The sequence below is a fragment of the Momordica charantia genome (assembly GCF_013281855.1).
Source record: "Momordica charantia cultivar OHB3-1 chromosome 9 unlocalized genomic scaffold, Mcharantia_2.0 BLBB01000009.1, whole genome shotgun sequence".
Lineage (NCBI taxonomy): Eukaryota > Viridiplantae > Streptophyta > Magnoliopsida > Cucurbitales > Cucurbitaceae > Momordica > Momordica charantia.
Window position 1 is genome coordinate 14257176 of NW_028275167.1, and position 21907 is coordinate 14279082.

At 38.0% G+C, this 21907-nt stretch overlaps 1 protein-coding gene across 1 annotated transcript in view; it reads right to left on the bottom strand.

The window, feature by feature from the left end:
- Positions 1-347: 347 nt before the first annotated feature.
- The window catches only part of LOC111024433 (putative LRR receptor-like serine/threonine-protein kinase At1g56140), a 67143-nt gene continuing 45583 nt past the window's right edge, over positions 348-21907 (bottom strand). Inside the window, exons 14-20 of the mRNA XM_088117006.1 lie at positions 21686-21881; positions 21436-21606; positions 3363-3481; positions 2307-2517; positions 1989-2220; positions 1744-1894; positions 348-991 (exon numbers count right to left, since the gene is read on the bottom strand). Coding sequence (XP_087973132.1) covers positions 647-991; positions 1744-1894; positions 1989-2220; positions 2307-2517; positions 3363-3481; positions 21436-21606; positions 21686-21881 — 1425 coding nt within the window. The 3' untranslated portion in view covers positions 348-646. The remainder of the gene's footprint in view (positions 992-1743; positions 1895-1988; positions 2221-2306; positions 2518-3362; positions 3482-21435; positions 21607-21685; positions 21882-21907) is intronic.

The following is a 21907-nucleotide window of genomic DNA, read 5'->3' on the forward strand; positions in this document are numbered from 1 at the left end:
AACTTGAGGAGGAGTATTCGAATTTCCAATATTTATAAATGTTTATGTAAATATTAGTCGTAAATATTTAATCTTTATAGTCTTTATTTCTTTCATTATTATAATAGGTCTCTCTCATTAGGTATCTTTCTCCTACTTCCTGACCTAGGTCGCATATATTTGAATATATCATAATATTATCTCTCAAAATTAAGACTTATTTTTGTATTCAACATTTAGCTAAGAATTCAAAATTTTTATTAACATAGGTGAAAAATATGCTTAATTAAAGAAATTGGGATAACATAAGCATAATTTTCAAAAATAAAAAGTAGAAACAGAATGATTATCAAATAAAGCCGTAGAAATCTTAAAAGTCCATTTTTTTCTTGCAAAAAACTTGAAAATCCTGCCAAACATTTTTAAAGCACAAAAAAATATACAAAACACGTGCAACATAAGTGACAATTGCTAGTAGCATACTAGCAACAAGTATTCAACATCGTGAACTCGACTCGACGACAACTCAGACATTGTACAATTCACCCACCTAACAATGAATAGCACATATAATTACAAGTTATAAATAAGAGAAACAAGGTTTGTAAACAGCCTTGAGGCATTCTCCTCAAATATGGGTGCCCAGAATGATATTGGCTCTTAAGCATTAACTTTGAGGGCTTGAATCATCAGCATGGATGCTAAAACTTGAGGAGGCTGCCTGATCCTGATGGGCAGTGTTGGGTCCTTTGGTTGGAGAATCATTTGCAAAGGCAACAACATCATCAAAAGTCCAATCAGTCAAGTATGCTGGTTTTGAAGTTACAGAAGCCACTTCAATATCTCCACAAAGCATTGCCACGACGCGCGACATCGATGGCCGACGGGCTGGGGATGTTTGGGTGCACACAAGACCTACTCTGATCACCCGCTTTACTTCTTCCTCGCCGAATGTCAATAAATCTAAATCCACCAGCTCGATTTCCCGGTCGCTTTCGTGGAGGTACCAAGCCTGCAAAAACACAATTTCATCCCAAGACCAAGTATAAGCAAGCTTAATGGTAGAAACCAAATAATTTGAACAATTATATCGCGAATACAATAACTTCTCAAGTATTCGAGGTATTTAGAACCTCCTCCTTGAGCTTCCTCGAGCATAAACCAACTAAACTATTATCTATCTTCCTCCGCTCCTATTCTATCTATAATAACTCCTACCAACAAACTCGCCCTTCATACAATATTTATAACTACTCAAACGGCCTTCCTAACACTTCAATGCACATAGTCACTAATAAACAAGGAGAGTTTTTGTATAGTCACTAATAAACAAGGAGAGTTTTTGTAAACAATATTTTCCAAATCATGTAAGATCAATAGCCATTTCAGCACAGAGAAACTTGAAAGTAGTATCATCATTCATTTTTACACACCTAAAAGTCCTCAACTTACGAATATTTCTCACAAAAGCACTACCCAAAGTTAAAACTGAAGATCTCTAACTTAAATCCAAGCTTAGTTTAAGAAAACACCCATCACAGCCCAACGCCATTCTCAACTCCCAAGTTCTTGCACTTGTACAACAATCAAGAAGTATAAGCTTAGGATAATATTTCTATTCAATCAACATTTCACAAAATTTACCTTCTTTTTCTTTGTTATCCACTACTTAACCTACAACAACCGTCTCACAGGATTTCCAAAATGGGAGTATTGATCGAAGAGGTAAAAACTATTAAAAAATGAAGATGGTAGCATCCATACCCATTCAAGAAGAAAAATTTTGTCCTCATCCAAGCCTGGGGCTGAATTTGGCCTACCACTCACAATTTCAAGAGCCACAACACCAAAACTGAAGACATCAGCCTTCTCGGTTAGATGGCCACGCATGGCGTATTCGGGTGCAAGATATCCACTGCATTAGTAATCATTAATGTGCTCTACTTTAGTACAGCTATTCAAATATAATGAGTTCATGAGGAGGGCGATTAGTCTCAATGAAATATTACATTGTTCCAGCAACAAGAGTGCTAATATGAGTCTTCTTGTCATCATAAAGTTTGGCTAAACCAAAATCTGAAATTTTGGGGTTCAGATCAGCATCAAGCAGAATGTTACTGGCCTTTACATCTCTATGCACAATTCGAAGGCTCGATTCCTCGTGAAGATACGCGAGGCCTCTTGCCACACCCAAGCATATATCAAATCGTTTTGGCCAATCAAGTTTGACATTTCTCGTTCCTACCTCACAAAAGCCAATAAATATTACCACTTTTATTTAGTAGCAACAAAATTAGATCAAAAGCACAGTTATTCTGCTAGCTTACCAAATAATGCTTGGTCGAGACTCCTTTTCTCCAGATACTCATAAACAAGGAGCCGTTTGTCACCCTCAAGGCAACAACCATACAATTTCACAAGGTTGCGATGTTGCACGGCAGATATTGTAGAAATCTCAGCCACAAACTGGTTCTTTCCTTGTTCCGATTTTTTAGAGAGTTGCTTTACAGCGATTTCTCTTCCATCATTTAGTGTTCCCTATGAGGGGCAAAAAAAAGTGTTGATTTATTCTTAGGAAATATTAGCTGTTAATATTTAAATTGGTCGTCATCATTAATTGTTCATTTTATTATGATTATCTTTTCCTTTCTTGCGTTGGGGTTTTCTCCTATACAAGAGGATTGTGTATTTCTAACTTACTAATTATTGTAAGACAAATATTTTATTCCTTTCAAACCAAGAAAAAGTTAACAAGTAATAACACGAACAGGCCCACAGTCATTTTAGCCCAACTTAGGGACTGTTAGTTTTTAGTCCATAAAGTGAAGTTTACCAAAGTGACTTCAATAGTCAAGTTAAGAAGTTGTGATGGCAAGATGAAGGACAAGTGGGGGTGTTTTATAAGGGAGACCAAACACTATGTCTAGATTTAAAATAAGAATCTTTCCCCTAATTGGATGCTTCAAAAATCCAATTCATGATTGGGAGGAAGGATCATGTGTGTGATTGGCCAAGCTTGATGGCAAGGTGAGAGGAAAAGGCATGTCAAAGGCATTCGTGCACTCAAACTAAGGATGGGTTGACTAAGACTTGTAGCATTCGACATGCATTATGGCTGAAAGGTCCCATAACATTGCACGTCGCAATGTGCTTGGGTTTTGGGTCGTCAGACCATTTAGAACTCTTTAATGTGAGACAATGTATACAAGAGAAAAGGGGGAAAACAACCTTGAGGCCGAGGAAAACAAACACAATTAAACTTATTGTGTTTGTGCTTTCTAATTTATAAGTAGGTATGATGTGAACATCATAGTAGGAGACAACCATAAGAAGACGTGCATAACCCAAGTCACTCATTGGTCATTCCAAGGAATGAAATGTACCTTGTAAACGGGTCCAAAACCCCCTTCACCAAGCTTGTTGGATGAACTAAAATCCTCTGTAGCATCCCTTAGTTCAGAATAACTAAAAGTGTACGGTCTCGCATCTATTCCAAGAAGCTCTGCAATGGTAAAGAATATACTGTCAATTTCGAGAGGAAATAAATAGAGGTGACAATAATCCACCCATTACAAATAATATAAGACCATAGGTCACCTTAAAAAAAGTGACAATAATCTACACATTACAAATAATATAAGAGTAGAAGCAATTAATACATATTTACAATAATTATTTCTTAAAAATATATAAAACCAACTCTCCTCAAGTTGTTTTGAAGATAACTTCTACTGTCAGGTTGTCAATCAAACTTGTCGAATTGCAATTTTTGAAGGCTCTTGTCGAATTGCAATTTTTGAAGGCTATTATTCAACACATGACCTTACTTTGCTGTTGTCAGGTGGGGAATACATATTACTCATGCATTAATTTTCTCCTCTATGAAGTATTTATCGACCTCAATATTTCTCCTTTATGAAGTATTTATCGACCTCAATATGTTTCGTCCTATCAGATAGAATTGAATTGTGAGTTATCGAAATGACAGCCTTGACACGCATAGGTGCCTTTTGAGTGAACTTCAATTTTGCGAGTAGCCTTTTGATCCATATACCCTCACAAATACCATGAGATAAAGCCATAAACTCGGTTTGACACTACTTCTAGCTATTGAATTCTGTTCTGTTTTTTGCTTCGCCTGGTAACTAAGTTACCTCCAAAATGGAATAGTAACAAGTGTAGAAAATCAAGCCGTAAATTAAGTTCTTTCCTTATTAGAATTTACATTATGTCTCTGTATATTCTGTAATTTTATTGTTTTCCTTATAGGTTTAGATTAATTCCTTATTTGTTGAAAGGTCTTCTTGTATATTTACCCCTAAATGGGTTGTAATGAGAATAAGAAAGATATAACCCTTCTCACAAAACTACATGGCATCAGAGCTAGAAAAACCCTAGAATCTGAAAACCCTAGCCGCCAGAATCTGAAAAAAAACCCTAGCCGTCGCTTCCGCTGCAGATCCCAGCCGCAGCTCTCGTCTCAGGCGCCGTCACAATCTGAAAAAAACCCTAGCCGCCGCTTCCGCTGCAGATCCCAGCCGCAGCTCTCGTCTCAGGCGCCGTCACCCCATCACAGATCTCGTCGCACGTCGCAGCTCCGGTCGTCGCTCATCGCAGCTTTGGTCTTTCGCAGAAGCCCGCCTCTCTGCTGCTGTGTCCGCCGCTGCCGCCGAGCTTTCCGCCGCTGCCGCCGAGCTTTCCGCCGCCGCCGTCGAGCTCTCCGCCGCCGCGCCACCGCCGAGCTCGCTACCGCCGCTACTACCCGTACTTTATTCCGAATCACAGCTCCTTACACCTTTTTTTTTGTAATGGCAGGTTCAGAATCACAAATTAACGTCTCGTCCTTTTCCGAAAGCAACAATAATCCGATAACATGTCACAAACTCAATGGCCACAATTACCTTCAGTGGTCCCAATCAGTGATGATGTTCATGTATGGTCGTGGACGGGAAGACTATATCATCGGTAAAGTGGAATCACCCAAACCCGATGATTCAACATTTCGCAAATGGAGGGCTGAAAATAATCAAGTCATGAGCTGGTTAATAAATTCCATGACCACTGAAATTGGTGAGAATTTTCTCCTATTTTCTACTGCCAAATTTGGGATGCTACTGAGGATGCATTTTCCAATAAAGAAAACACTGCTGAGCTATTCCAGATAGAGACTACTCTCCAAGACATTAAACAAGGTGATTCAACAGTTACAGCGTACTACTCCAATTTATCTCGTTACTGGCAACAACTAGATTTATTTGAAACTCATGAATGGAAATGTTCTGATGATCGTATTCTCTTTCGAAAATTTGTGGAGACAAAAAGGATCTTCAAATTTTTGATGGGTTTGAATAAATCACTTGATGAAGTTCGTGGTCGCATTCTTGGTACTAAGCCATTACCGAGTCTTCGAGAAGTCTTCTTCGAAGTCCGTAGGGAGGAAAGTCGAAAGCAAGTCATGTTGGGACAAACCGAACATCCTCCTACTCAAAATGGATCTGCACTCATTTCCCAACGAGATCATCCTAATGATCCAATCGCTCTTGCTGCTCGGGGGAATCTATATGGCGATAACCGCCAGCGGAAAGGGCGACCATGGTGTGATCATTGTCATAAAGTGGGACATCTCAAAGAAACCTGTTGGAAATTACATGGAAAACCAGCGAACAGGAAGCCGAACACTACCAAATCAGAGCGAGAAACTCGAGGCAATGCTGTTGTCTCTGAAACTTCTAACCAACAACCACATACCAAAGAGTTGTTGGACATGCTACAACAACTATTGAACAGAACAACTCCACCAACAACAGTAAGTGGTTCTGGGAATGTACAACAAGGTAACCAAAATTCTCGTGCTCTCCACACTCAAACTCTTCCATCTGAATGGATAGTGGATTCAGGAGCATCGGATCATATGACAGGTGATAGATCCTTATTCTCATCATTTTCAATTTATACGGGTAACCTGTCTGTTCGAATTGCTAATGGTACACCTGTTCAAGTCACTGGAATTGGGAGTATTCAGATATCAAGCTCCATAACTCTTGCATCAGTATTGTTTGTGCCCACATTAGAGTATAATCTATTGTCTGTGAGTAAGTTGAATCAAGACTTGAATTGCGAAACTAAATTCCTTGCAAATTCTTGTATTTTTCAGGACTTGGGATCGGGGAAGATGATTGGCAATGCTGAATTATGTGCGGGATTGTATCTTCTTAAAGCAACGAGTCCTCCACCAACAAAGAAATGCAATGAACTTGTAGTTCAGTCTAATCGTGAGTCTGCTTATGTTTCTGAGTCCTTAAATCATAAAGATAATCTTGTCATGATGTTGCACTATCGTTTTGGTCATCCCAACTTTGTTTATCTTGAACGATTGTTTCCTTATTTATTTCTCAATAAAAAGAGTCAATTTTTCAAGTGTGAGATTTGTCAACTCTCCAAACATACTCGTGCTTGTTATTCACCTCACATTTATCTTCCATCTCAGCCTTTCTCCCTTATCCATGGAGATATTTTGGGACCTTCAAGGGTAAAAAATATCAATGGGGCACGTTGGTTTCTTCTCTTTGTTGATGATCACACACGTTTGAGTTGGACATTCCTTATGAAAGAAAAATCTGAAACAAGCCCCTTATTCACCGTTTTCCATAAAATGATCCAAACTCAGTTTCAAGTCAATATAAAAATACTTAAAACTGATAATGCTCGTGATTTCTTCAACTCTACCCTTGGTCCATATCTTCAATCTCATGGTATTGTTCACCAAAGCTCTTGTGTTGACACACCTCAACAAAATGGTGTTGTTGAACGCAAAAATCGTCATCTTCTCGATGTAGCCCGTTCTCTCATGCTCACATCCCATGTTCCAAAATCTTTCTGGGGTGAAGCTGTCCTAACTGCTACCTATCTTATAAACCGTTTGCCATCCCGCATTCTCAAATTCAACACACCCTTACAAAGTTTACTCTCAATTTATCCTACATCCCATCTTGTGTCTCCATTACCATTAAAAATATTTGGGTGCACTGCATTTGTTCATATATATCCTCAGCATCGTAGTAAGCTTGATGCACGATCCATAAAATGTATCTTTCTTGGATACTCGCCAAATAAGAAAGGATACAAGTGTTATCATCCTCCCACTCAACAATTCTTTCATACCATGGATGTCACCTTCTTTGAAAATCAACCATATTATCCCAATTCTGTCCTTCAGGGGGAGAATTCTGTTCTTGAATCACAAAATTGGGATTGCATTCCTGACTTCTCTTTAAACCCATCCTTTGAGAGTTCTCTTGTACCCTCTTCTGATTCTAAGCCAATTCCATTCTCTGAGAGTTCACCTGTACCTCATTCTGAGCCAACTCACGTATCTCCCTCTGAGGCTGAACTGCAAGTTTATTCGCGACGAACAAGACAAACTGAGAGAAACAAAATACAACCTACACAAGTTCAGCAAAGCCAAGATCTAAACCAAAATCTCAATGTCCCTGAAATAGCACACGAGACATCAGGAGATGATAGACCCATTGCTGTCAGGAAAGGTATTCGCTCATGTACCCAACATCCCATACGGTATCACTTGTCTTACACTAATCTGTCGCCGTATTTTAGAGCTTTTGTGACTTCACTAGATCAAGTTCAAACTCCCAACACAGTTCAAGAAGCCTTGCAGAAACCTGAATGGAAGGCTGCTACTCTAGAAGAATTGCAGGCTTTGGAAAAAAATGGGACATGGATCCTTACAGACTTACCTCCAGGTAAGCGCACGGTTGGATGTAAATGGATTTTCTCAACCAAACACAAACCAGATGGCAGTATAGAACGATTCAAAGCTCGCCTGGTGGCTAAAGGCTTCACCCAAGCTTATGGGATTGACTATCAGGAAGCTTTTGCTCCAGTTGCCAAACTAAAAACTATTCGGGTACTTCTCTCCATTGCAACAAATCTAGATTGGCCATTGTTTCAACTTGATGTGAAGAATGCATTCCTAAATGGTGATTTAGTAGAGGAAGTGTACATGGACATACCTCCTGGATTTGAGGACAGATATACTAAGGGAAAGGTATGTAAACTCAGGAAGTCTCTGTATGGACTAAAACAGTCACCTCGGGCCTGGTTTGAAAAATTTACAAATGTGTTGAAACAAGATGGCTATACTCAGTGTCAATCCGATCATACCCTCTTTATCAAGCACTTCTCACCAAGTAAGATCACTGTATTAATAGTATATGTTGATGATATAATACTTACAGGAAATGTCTCTGAAGAACTGGTTTGTCTAAAGCAACTCCTCTCGAAGAAATTTGAGATCAAAGACTTGGGACACCTAAGGTATTTCTTAGGTATGGAAGTAGCAAGATCTAGTAAAGGGATTTCTGTCACTCAACGAAAGTACACGTTAGATCTACTAATAGAGACTGGGATGAGTGGTTGTAAACCAACAGACACTCCTATGGACGCAAATTCAAAACTTGGAGTTAATATTGAAGATGAACCAGTTGATCGAGGCAGATATCAACGCCTAGTTGGAAAGCTAATATACTTAACTCATACGCGACCAGACATTAGTTTTGCTGTTAGTGTGGTAAGTCAATTTCTGAACAAACCTTCAAAGGAGCATATGGAAGCTGTGTATAGAATATTGAGATATCTCAAACACGATCCTGGAAAAGGACTGATGTTCAGAAAAACCACAAACCGAGCTCTTGAAGTCTACACGGATGCAGATTGGGCTGGATCTCCTATTGACCGTAAGTCAACATCAGGATATTGTTCCTATGTATGGGGGAATCTAGTAACCTGGCGTGTAAGAAACAGCAAGTTGTAGCTCGAAGTAGTGCTGAAGCTGAGTTTCGATCATTAGCCCATGGGATCTATGAAGGAGTTTGGTTGAAACGTCTTCTCACTGAACTCAAGGTGAAGACAGAAGGTACTATAGAGGTATTGTGTGACAATCAATCTGCCATAGCCATTGCAAGAAATCCAATACATCATGATCGGATGAAACATGTCGAAATAGATCGTCACTTCATCAGCGAGAAGATTGAGACAAATACTATCAATCTGAGATATGTATCTTCCCAACAACAAGCTGCTGACATTTTAACTAAGGCATTGCATCAACCCAGCCTTAGTAGATTAATCTCAAAGCTTGGAATGACAAGCATATATCATCCAGCTTGAGGGGGAGTGTAGAAAATCAAGGCGTAAATTAAGTTTTTTCCTTATTAGAATTTACATTATATCTCTGTATATTCTGTAATTTTATTGTTTTCCTTATAGGTTTAGATTAATTCCTTATTTGTTGAAAGGTCTTCTTGTATATTTACCCCTAAATGGGTTGTAATGAGAATAAGAAAAATATAACCCTTCTCACAAAACTACAACAAGTCAAGATGTAGATTGTCCATCTACAATACTACCAACCCAACCCAATTGATATCAGTATAAACTTCAACGGTCATGCTTTCTAAAAGTATACCTTTACTTGGAGTTCCTTTCAAATATCTCAAGATCTTGTAAACAACTTCAAAGTGAGTTGAACCAAGAAAATGCATGAACTAACTTGCCATGCTTAGGTCAAAGGCAATATTGGGAAATGTGTGAGACAGATAAATGAGTCTACTCACAAGACTTTGATATTTCTTCTTATCGTTAACTTCTTCATCTTTGGGCAACGTTCCTGTTAGAGTATATATTAGTATATTTTATATTCTTGTATTAATATTAATTTGTCGTTTACCTTCTCTTTATAGGATTAGGTCAACCTTGTATATTTGTCTATATATATAGACTTTAATAATGAGAATACATGACATTGGATTCTCTCCAACCTTAGTCTCTACATGGTATCAGAGCTCTAGGTTTTGTGCCCATTAGGGTTTTGATGCCCATTAGGGTTTTGTGCCCATTAGGGTTTTGATGCCCATTGGGGTTTTGTTCCTTAGGGTTTTTGTTCATTGCTATCCAACACTCACCGCCGTCGCTGCCGCCCACCGCCGCCGATCACCGCCGCCGACGCCGTTTGCTGATTTGCCAGTTATTTTTCCAATTGCTATTTGTGGGTTTCGTCTCGCCGTCCTTCGCACCTTCGTCGCGATGCGCTTCCGTGACTGCCAATCGCCTTTACCCCTCTGGTTGTCGTGGGGAAGCACTTGGGGTTTCTGGTTGCAGAAAACACCTAATCCGATTTGGTTCCAACCGTTTGATTCATCTGTTTTGTTTGGTTCGGGTGGTTTGGTCTGGTTCTGTCGTTTTGTTCAAATAAGTTCGCTTGTTTGTTATGGCTGAGAAGAAATCAATCGTAACTTCTGAGGTGATCCCAATGATATCAAAAATCACAGAACACAAGTTGAATGAAGCACGAATAGATTATTTGTCTAACAAGTTGGGCATGATTAACATATATGCACCAACTTGAGGGGGAGTGTTAGAGTATATATTAGTATATTTTATATTCTTGTATTAATATTAATTTGTCGTTTACCTTCTCCTTATAGGATTAGGTCAACCTTGTATATTTGTCTATATATATATAGACTTTAATAATGAGAATACATGACATTGGATTCTCTCCAACCTTAGTTTCTACGGTTCCAAAAAAGACATATCTAAGAAAAAAAATTCGTTTAAGGATCACAACAGATAACCCTTCTGTTTTGAGGTAAAGTCTACAAAAATGCATTTGATGGCCTTGTGATCAAGTACGGGACCAAAAAAGATTACCCAAAAATTATTTTCGGTAGGTTTGAGAAAAGACGGATTATGGGAAAAGATTCTTTGAGATAATCAATGGGACTTTTAAAATTCAAAACTTTAGAACACCTCGATTTATTAGAATACTAGCCGTGAGAACTGCTTCCCCTTGCAAATATTATGGAACATGTATTGAAAAACATAATGGCACGAGAGCAAATACCATTTTGTTGAGGAGTGTCATGACAAGTAGATTGATGAAAAATGTCTTTATCTTTAAAAAAAAATCTCCCAAATATTCACTCAAATATACAGTCCCATTATCAGAGTAGAAAATACATATTTAGTTTGAAACTGAGTTTCAATCATATGATATTTTTGAACAAGAAACAAACTTCTCGTTGAAATAATGAAACAGAACATAAATGTTCAACAATACAAACTCTCGAAAGAGTGAAAGAAAACATTGCAAGAAAGAAAAACTAAATTTGGGAATAGAAAGCACCCCAATTAGAACAAATAAGAGTCGAAGAATAATTCCCAAAAAGAGTTGACAAAGAACACCACTGTGAGGCTTTAAATTTAGTTATATCCCAAAAAGAGTTGACAAAGAACACCACTGTGAGGCTTTAAATTTAGTTATATGCTAAGCCGATCGAACAAAGATTTACGCCGGTCCTTGAAAATTATGAGATTTTCTTTCAAACCATAACTCATAGAGCAAAGCCTTAATCGCATTAACCCACAGTAGACGTCCTTGCGAAGACAAGTTGAAACCGAGAAGCAATCGAAGGATATTATCTGCAGCTACCCGATCAAAAGCCCAAGATAAGTTGAACTCCTCGAACAATAAGGACCAACACTTCTGTGCATATGAGCAGTGAAAAAACAAATGAAGAGAACTTTCCCCGCTTGCTTGACAGAACATACAAATTGTGGTGTAAACCAATTTGAATGAAAACTAGGCCTTTTATAAGCTGCCAAGCCAACTAACTACCTACTAACTAATCTTTAACAACTACAAACAGTAAAGGATCTTAGCTGTTTAACAACGAACGACTATATTCTAGTAACTAATAGTTACATCATATTCCCTCCGTCCAAAAGGAAAACTCGTCCTCGAGTTTAGCTAGCTAGAGTAAATGCATCCAGAGCTTGGTAGTCATAGATATCAGCAACATTGAATACTGGTGTTATGCGAAGATCGTTGGGTAGATTAACTTTGTATGCATTATCACCATATTTTTGAAGTATCTCAAATGGACCGATCTTCTTGTTGCTTAATTTGTTGTAAGTTTCTTTAGGAAAGCGTGATTTCTTCAGATATACCATGACCAAATCCCCAACTTCAAATGTTTCTTTCGTCGATGTGCATCGGCCGCATTTTTGTAAAAGGTCGCCGCTTTGGAAAGGTTGTCCGTGACTTCCTTGTGTAAATCCACTATTCTTTCAGCCATAACTTCTGCATCCTGGTTAAGATCAATAGTAGATGGTAAGTTAGCAAGGTCGACAGTAAGCCTAGGGAGTTTTGTGTAAAGGATGTCAAATGAGGACTTCCCTGTGGATCGGTTCCGCATATGATTGTATGCAAATTTAGCTTGCGCCAATGTAAGATCCCATTGCTTTGGTTTAGTCCCTCCTAAACATCGTATAAGGTTACCCAAAGTTCTGTTTGTGACCTCCGTTTGGCCATCTGTTTGTGGGTGGCTTGTAGTGCTAAATTTTAAGCTTATATTAAATTTTTTCCAAAGCATTTTCCAAAAGTGGCTCAAAAATTTTACATCCCGATCCGAAACAATTGTTTTTGGGATACAATGTAGTCTTACTTTCTCCCGAAAGAAGAGATTAGCAATGTATATAGCATCCGATGTCTTTTTACATGGTAGGAAATGAAACATTTTGCTAAATCGATCCACCACTACAAGAATCGAGTCATGTCCTCGTTGTGTTTAAGGGAGACCGAGGATAAAATCCATTGACAAGTCCTCCCATATTGATTGAGGAATTGGAAGAAGGGTGTAAAGTCTGGTATTTTGGGATTGTCCTTTGGAGGACTGACAGACAATACATCGGTTGACAAAATTGTTTACATCCCGCTATACTTGAGGCCAAAAGAAGCGTGAGGCCACAAGGTCATAGGTTTTATCTCGGCCAAGGTGGCCTGCCAAGCCACCACTGTGTAAGTCTTTAATCAAGGTTTCCCGTAGGGATGTGTGTGGTATACATAATCGATCTCCTTTAAAGAGAAAGCCATCAAGGATGTGAAAATCATTGGAATTAACATGAGTGATACACTGTTTCCAAATGTCACTGAAATCACTATCAGTTTCGTAAGTAGAAGGTCAGTGATCAAAAGCAATAACTTGTCCCGATAGAAGAGTTAAGAGGCTGGTTTTTCTACTGAGTGCATCTGCCACCTTATTAGTTGTACCAGCCTTGTGTTTTGTTACAATCAAATTTCTGCATGAAGGCAATCCAGCAGGCATGCATTCTATTTATCGTTTTTTGAGTTTGTAAATATTTGAGGGAGAAGTGATCTGTGAAGAGTATAAACTCCTTGCCAATGAGATAGTGCTCCCATTGTTTTAAGGCTCGTATCAATGCATAGAGTTCTTGTTCGTAAGTGCACAATTTTTGCCTAGGGGGAGTGAGTTTTTCACTAAAGTACTCAATAGGGTGGTTTTTTTGGGATAATACAGTGCCTATACCTGTGCCTGATGCGTCAACGGCTACTTCAAAAGGGTGGGAGAAATCTGGAAGGGCTAGGACAGGCGTGGAGCTCAGTTTTGCTTTTAGTGTCTCGAAACTATTAGTCTGTTCTTTATCCCAAAAGAATTTTCCCTTTTTTAGACAATCTGTGAGAGGTGCAGCAATAAAACTAGAGTGCTTAATGAATTTCCTATAGAAAGAAGCTAATCCTAAAAAACATTGGATATCCCTAACTGAGGTTGGAATGGGTCATTGTTGGATAGCTAAAACTTTAGAGGGGTCAACAGAAATGCCAAATTTTGTAATATAAAATCCAAGGAAGGATATTTCAGTTGTCATGAGGAAGCATTTAGCTATATTAATATGTAATTGATTTTCCTGTAATGTGAGAAAAAGAAGCATTTAGCTATATTAATATGTAATTGATTTTCCTGTAATGTGAGAAAAAGTGTCCTAAGATGTTCCAGATGTGAGCGCAATTTGAGTGTTTTTGGCTGTGAGCGCAATTGGAGTGTTTTTGAACACGTAAGTGAGAATAATTTGGTTTTTCCCTTGTTAGTTGAAGATTGAAAAATCCACTTTTGACTCTACATCGTTAATAATTCTGTAGATTCATTCCAAAAAGAGGAACAGGTTAGAGCAAAAGCGTCTTAATGACTTGGTTTATATAAAATATAACCAAGCACCTAAAGAGCGCTACACTCTACAAGACCAACTTGATCGAATTACTTTGGATCATATTGATGAAAGTAATGAATGGTTGATCGGAACACTCGAAGAAGAAGATGGTCAAGAAGAAAATGAGTTGGTCTTTGATGATGACGACCTCACATGGGGAGATGTAGCCGAGGCTAGTGGTGTTAGAGAACCCATAAGGCAAACTAGAACATATGCAAGATCTAAAGGAAAGTCGCCTGCTACTCCCGCTCCTACAACTTCAAGAGTTCGAAAATCAGTGCAAGTTGTGGTTAGTGATGATGATGATGACACCGAAGAAGAAGAAGAAGAATTGGAAAAGGAAGATTGTGAGGACGTCCAAGATGAAGAGAATTTAGATTTAGATGAGGATGATGAGCTTTGATTACTTATATTTACTTTTTGTTCTGTTTCAGACTCTACAATTTCTTAATGTTGCTTGTCTTTATTTGGAACTAAACTTATAGAATTTGGTTGTTTTATGCATCTTGTTGACATTTACTATTTTGGTATTGATTTTTTTAAGGTAATTTATGCACTATATATATAATTTTTACTTATTTATCAAGGTGCGCCTTGCTTCAATCGGGCGTCGCCTTTGTATCGCCTCTCGCCTCAAGGCGATAAAAGGACTCGTCGCCTTGCGGTGCGCCTTGCGCCTCGAAAACACTGCACCAAACCCTAATTTTAAAATCCTAGCCGTTAATCAAAACCCTAGCTGTCAATCAAAACCCTAGCCGGCATCCATTCCTCCTTCCGGTAAGTCTACCTCCGACGAACTCCCCACGGCAACGCAGCTGTTGCCGTCGATCCGTCGTCCTCACCATCGATCTGCACCGGTGACATCCGCACAGATCCACCGCTACTCCCATCCGCGACGCAACCTGTCGTTCGTCGGTCTCTGTCATCCGCACAGATCCACCGCGACGTGACCCCTCATCAGTCGACCTCCGCGTCTCTTCGCCTGGTATTCGCGATCGCCCATCTCTGCCTGGCGCACATCCTTGCCGTCTTCGATCCGCCAGCACTCTTGTCGGTTGCCATCTTCTGCTCACAGTCGACCTCTTCTGCTCGTAGATCTCAGCCGCCTCTGTAATCACCGTCAATCCTGTCCGTCGGAGATTTTCTAAGTATTGCATTGTTCAGTGCTTTGTTTCAAATCGGTTCGGGTTGGTTCATCTGCCGTAACTTATTCTGACTTGGTTTGACTCTCCTGGTTATGGTTATCGTCTTTCTAATATCAATTTGTGGCCAGATTTGATTTGGTTAATTACTATCTGGTGGTGTGATTCTGTTGTCAGTTTTTGTTCAGGCAAAGTTGTCCAGGACAAGTTGTTTATTTAAAATGGTCCAAATCTCAACTAACAATGGTAGAGAGATGTTTGGTGATAGTCGTGGTGACTCAAGTACAGAGCAAATTCATCAAATCCTAAAATTGCTATCCTCCAATTTACCTTCTAATAACTCATGTGTATCCTTGACACAAACAAGTATTTATTCTAAGGCTTTCTAATGTAGTAACTCATCTCCATGGATTATAGATTCTGGAGCTTCTGATCATATGACAAGTTCTTCTAATCTCTTTGAAATCATACCTTCCTTCATATTCCAATGAAAAAGTTAGAATTGCAGATGGTAGTTTTTCTTCTGTTGCAGGCAAAGGAACCATTAAATTGATTGAGACCATTTCGTTACAGTCTGTCCTTCATGTTCCACAATAAGCATGTAATCTTTTATCTGTCAACCAACTTTCTAAAGATTCTAACTGTCGTGTTACTTTCTTTGAATCCCATTGTATTTTTCAGGATCAGAACTCGGAGAGGATAATTGGCCGCGGTAGGATGATTGATGGTCTCTACTACTTTGATAAGGTACCTTTAGTAATAAAATAACTCAGGGTCTTAGTAGTATTAGTTCTCTTTCTGTTAGGGAACAAATTATGCTTTGGCATCGTAGACTAGGACATCCCAGTTTTTTCTATTTAAAATATCTGTTTCCAAAGTTATTTAAGGGAATTGATTGTTCATCTTTTAATTGTGAAAGTTGGTTTTTAGCAAAAAATCATCGCTCCACATATTTTCCAAAACCTTATAAAGCTTCCAAACCATTTTACTTAATTCACAGTGATGTTTGGGGTCCTTCTAAAATCAGTACTCATAGTGGAAGAAAATGGTTTATTACTTTCATTGACGATCATACTCACCTGTCTTGGGTTTATTTAATGTCAAAAAAATCTGAGGTGAAAGACATTTTCAAAAACTTTTATGAGATGATTGAAACTCAATTTCAAACAAAAATTTGTATTTTACATTCTGATAATGGAACTGAGTATTTTAAAGAGTTTTTGGGAAATTTTTTGAAAGAAAGGTACGGTTCATCAGTCTACTTGTCGGGATACTCCTCAACAAAATGGGATTGCTGAAAGAAAAAATAGGCATTTACTTGAAGTAGCACGTGCTATAATGTTTTCTATGCATGTTCCAAAATATTTATGGGGGTAAGCGGTTCTCACATCGACCTACCTAATAAATAGGATGCCTACTAAAGTTTTAAATTTCAAAACTCCCATTGAGTCATTTAAAAATATTTTTCTAACATCCCGCATATATTCTGATCTATCTCTCAAAGTTTTTGGGTGTACTACTTACGTTCACACACCTAGTCATTTTAGGTCGAAACTTGACCCTTGCGCTATTAAATGTGTTTTCTTAGGCTATGCTTCAGGTCAAAAAGGTTACAAATGTTACAAATGTTTTGATCCTCAGACAAAAGAAATTTTTGTGAGTATGGATGTGTCTTTCTTAGAAAATCAACCATATTTTACCCAAAATTCTCTTCAGGGGGAGAAAATGAATTTGGAAGATAATTTTTGGGATATTTCTGTTCCCCTTCCTAGTCCTACCTGTTTGGATTTTACTAGTCCTTCGATGCCAAGCATAGAAACTGTCCAATCAGGGGGAGAAATACTACAAAATGATTTTGCGAATCCTAGTTCTGAGTTAAAGTTTTATACTAGAAGGAAATTCAATCAGAGAAACCAAGATCAAATAGTTACTCCTTCACAAAGCCAATCTGAGACTCCGAGAAATTAAACTGAACTATTTGATAATCCTCCCTCTTCAACATTGTCTGGTAATCTCTCTTCTTCAAATTTTCAAAATAATTCACCTGTTGTTTCTGACCTTGATGTTCCCATAGCCATTAGAAAAGGCGTTCGAAGTTGTACCAAATATCCTATTTCGAACTACATTTCATATGAAAAACTATCAAATAGTCATAAGACCTTCACATCTAGGATAACTAATTTGTTTGTTCCAAGGAATATACATGAAGCTTTAGAAGATCCAAATTGGAAACTAGCTGTCATGGAGGAGATGAATGCTCTAAAGCAAAACAGTACTTGGGAGATAGTAGAATTGCCAAAGGATAAGAAACCAATGGGATGTAGATGGGTGTTTACCGTAAAATGTAATGCAGATGGTAGCATCGAGAGATACAAGGCTAGTTTGGTAGCTAAAGGCTTCACACAAACCTACGGGATAGATTATCAGGAAACGTTTGCTCCTGTTGCAAAAATTAACTCTATTAGAGTTCTTTTGTCTCTTGCAGTTAATGAGTCCTAAACCATAAGTTTTAGGGCAATGAAGTTTGACGACATGATTTGAACCAAAAGTGATAGATCTTTGGGTTCCTCCACTGGCTTGATGTGAAAAATGCTTTTCTTAATGGTAACCTTGAGGAAGAAGTTTTTATGGATTTGCCACCAGGTTTTGAAAAAGAACTCGGATGGAATAAAATCTGCAGATTAAAGAAATCTCTCTATGGCCTCAAACAGTCTCCTAGAGCTTGGTTCAAACGATTTGGAAAAGTCATATCGAGTTATGAATTTCTTTAGAGTCAAGCTGACCATACTATATTTTATAAACACTCTGAGAATAATAAAATCTCAATTCTGATTGTCTATGTAGACGATATTATTCTCACTGGTGATGATGAAGCATGACTAGTTGGTCTTAAGGAAAAAATCTGGCAAGTGAGTTTCAAATCAAGGACTTGGGAACATTAACATATTTTCTAGGAATGGAATTCGCAAGATCGAAGAAAGGTATATTCGTTAATCAAAGAAAAATGTTCTTGACTTACTTGGGGAAACATGATTGCTTGGTTGCAGGATCGCAGAAACTCCTATTGAACCTAACTTGAAATTACAAGCAGCAAACGCAGAAGAAATAAAGGATAGAGAGCAATACCAGAGACTCGTGGGAAGATTAATTTATTTGTCACATACACGACCAGATATTGCATTTGCTGTAAGTATGGTAAGTCAATTCATGCATGCACCTGGACCAACTCATTTTGAAGCTGCCTACAGAATCTTGAGATATTTGAAGGGAACTCCTGGAAAAGGTATTTTATTCGAAAAGAATAACCACTTCCAAGTAGAAGTTTATACTGATGCAGATTGGGCTGGAAGTACTACCGACAGAAGGTCTACTTCTGGTTATTGTTCCTTTGTTGGAGGAAACCTAGTTACATGGAGGAGCAAAAAATAAAATGTAGTGGCCAGGAGTAGTGCTGAAGCAGAGTTTAGAGCATTGGCTCGTGGAATTTGTGAAGAAGGTATATGGATCAAAAGGATACTTGAAGAATTGAAGATTCCTCAGCCAACACCTATAAGAATTTATTGTGACAATAAGTCTGCCATATCTATAGCTCATAACCCAGTGCTACATGACCGAACCAAACATATCGAGGTCGACAAACATTTTATTAAAGAGAAAATTGATGCAGGTACAATATATATTCCTTATCTTCCGACAACAGAGCAAATTGCCGATGTTTTAACCAAGGGACTTCCAAAGAAACAATTCGACAATTTAATCAACAAGCTGACTATGGACGACATCTTCAAACCAGCTTGAGGGGGAGTGTTGGATTTATCAATATTTGTGTAAATATTAGGTGTCAATATTAGTTGTCAATATTTAGTCTTTATTGTTGATATTCAGTCTTTATGGTGTTTATTACTTTCCTTGTTTGTAGTAGGTCATTCTCCTATATAAGAAGACCTAAGTTACATGTTTGAATCAAGGAGTATATTTTTTACTCTCTCAAATTCACAGCTTGTTTCTCATTTACTGCACAGTAACAAGAGTTACTCTCTTTTAGTTTAAGTTAGAAACCTCTATAAATAGCTGTCAACTTCATTAATAAAGCATCATTGAATTATCATCAGATTGGTATAAGAGCACCCAAAATTCCGGGCACTGAATGGCAGGAAAGAAACCAGCAATCATGGGCGATTCTTCCTTAGCCAGCTTCCATTATCTCACCACGATCAACAACCATAAGCTTGCAGTTGGTAGAAGGAGACATTAAAGACATCCAAAAGGATGTGGGTGAGATTAAACAAATCCTGGAAATTATACATGGGCAGTTGGAAACCTTAAATCTGCAACAAAATCCAACAAGAATGGCTCAAAAAAATCCAGCAAGATTGGAGCAAGAAGCAAGGGTGGATGATCGAAAAGGCAGCTACATTCAAGATACGCAAATGGCTCCACCAAGAAGGGTCCAAGAATCCAATCCAGGTCCAAGAATTCATTAAGAATAGCATCCTGCCCGCCAATAATTGAACCAGAACACTTTCTCCCAACGGCGGCATGAGATTTTTATGGATTCTTCAAGTGACGAGGATGAACTACCCGAATTGGAAGAAGACAAAAGACGATTTCATTATGATCATCGACAATACCGAGATGCCTGTGATTACAAAATGAAGATCGACTTGCCTAGCTTCAATGGAAAAATGGAAATAGAAGGGTTTCTTGATTGGGTGAAGAACGTAGAAAACTTCTTTGATTACATTAGTACTCCCAAGAACGAGAAGGTAAAACTTGTAGCTTTCAAAAGGGGGAGCATCTGTTTGATGGGATTAATTACCCATCAATTAGAGACAGACAGAAGGAGATTTGGAAAGAGACCAATCCGCACATGGGAAAAGATGAAAAAACTCGTGTGAGAAAGATTCTTACCCATTAATTATGAACAGACCCTTTACAACCAATATCAAAATTGCAAACAAGTTACTCAATCTATGTAGAAAGTCAAACTGAAATTTAGGAATCATTTAAAATTTATTTCCTTGTATACCATGTAATTTATTCTTTCCTTGATTGATACCTAATTTCTAGTCTTTTGATTGAGAATTCTCTTGTATATATTTCATCCTATTGTATTGAGAATAATAAGAAAAAGCTCTCCACTCAAAAAGTTTCAATCTATCATGGATTATACAAAAAAGTTTCATCGTTTTGGTGCAAGAACAAATCTGGGAGAGAACAAACATTACAAAGTTGCAAGATACATTGTGGGATTGCATTTAGATATTAAGGAAAAACTACAACTCCAACCAATTGGGTATCTTAATGGGGCCATTTCTACAGCAACCACTGTTGAAGACAACAGAAAAATAAATTCAAACAACAATATAGCCGAAAAACTACTTGGGATGGCCAAAGTGGCAGTAGCTGCAAAAGCAGTACCTCTTTTGACAAGACTAATCCAGCTTCTATCCAATCCAATTTGAAGAAAGGAAAACAAATAGACACTGAACCTCCTACAGATACTAAACATGGGGAAATTCCAGCAACAAAAAGACCCACTAATACCTACAATGGCAAAATTTAGGTAAGTGCTTCAGATGCGGACAGATTGGGCATTTGTCAAATGAGTGCCTTCAAAGAAGAGCAGTAGCTATCCTAGATAACTAAAAAAATTGATCAAGACAATCAAGATTATGAAAATGAGGTCACATATTTAGATGCAAACGAGGGCAAGCAAGTTTCTTGCGTTCTTGAAAGGCTTCTCCTTGCACCAAAAACTGAATCTTCTCCACAAAGACATTCTTTATTCAAGACAAGGTGCACCATTAATGGAAAAATATGTAACATGATTATCGATAGTGGAAGCACCTAAAACATTGTGTCTAGCAAATTGGTAACAGCCCTCAACCTAAAATTGGTGTAGTTAGGTGGCTATTAGTTAGCTTTTTACGTTGTAATCATTTAGTTGCAACCCTTCTTTAGCTTGTTTCTCATTTACTACACAGTAACAAGAGTATTTCTCTTTTGGTTTAAGTTAGAAACCTCTATAAATAGGTTTCAGCTTCATTAATAAAGCATAATTGAATTATTATCAAATTCTTGTGCAAGACTGCATCAATTTTGCTTCCTTTGGGAGTTGAGTTTGTATTTTTGAACATTTTTCTTCATTTACATCTATTTACAACGAAAGGAGAAGAAGAAAAAAAGAAAATAAAGATCTAATTTTGATGCATTTGGATTGAATTACCTTCATCTTCAGAGGAGCGACCTTTCCTTCTTCGGATAAGAATGAAAACTATAACAACAATTAGAAAGCAAACAGATCCTATACCAACAACAATTCCCACTATTACACTGGGTCCATTCTTCTCAGTACGAATCCCCTCTATATTCAGAGGTTGGTGAGTTGGTTCAGAATCTGCAGAAAAGCTCTGTAGTTAATAGCAAATTATATCATAACAATATACCCAATAATAAAAGACATGAATGGCCATCACCTTTACTTGCACTGATTGCTGAAATAGAAGGTCCAAATGTACCTTCATCAGGTATGCAACAAGTACCTTTCCCAGCCCAGAAAAGATGAATTTCCAAGTAGTTTTCTGAAACTTGTGCATTAAACTTCTTTGAAATAGCACGAAAAGACCCACCTGCCTCATTTCTAATATCAAAATTCTCGTGGACAAGATTCCCCTAAAACCAATGATCTTAAACTCAAA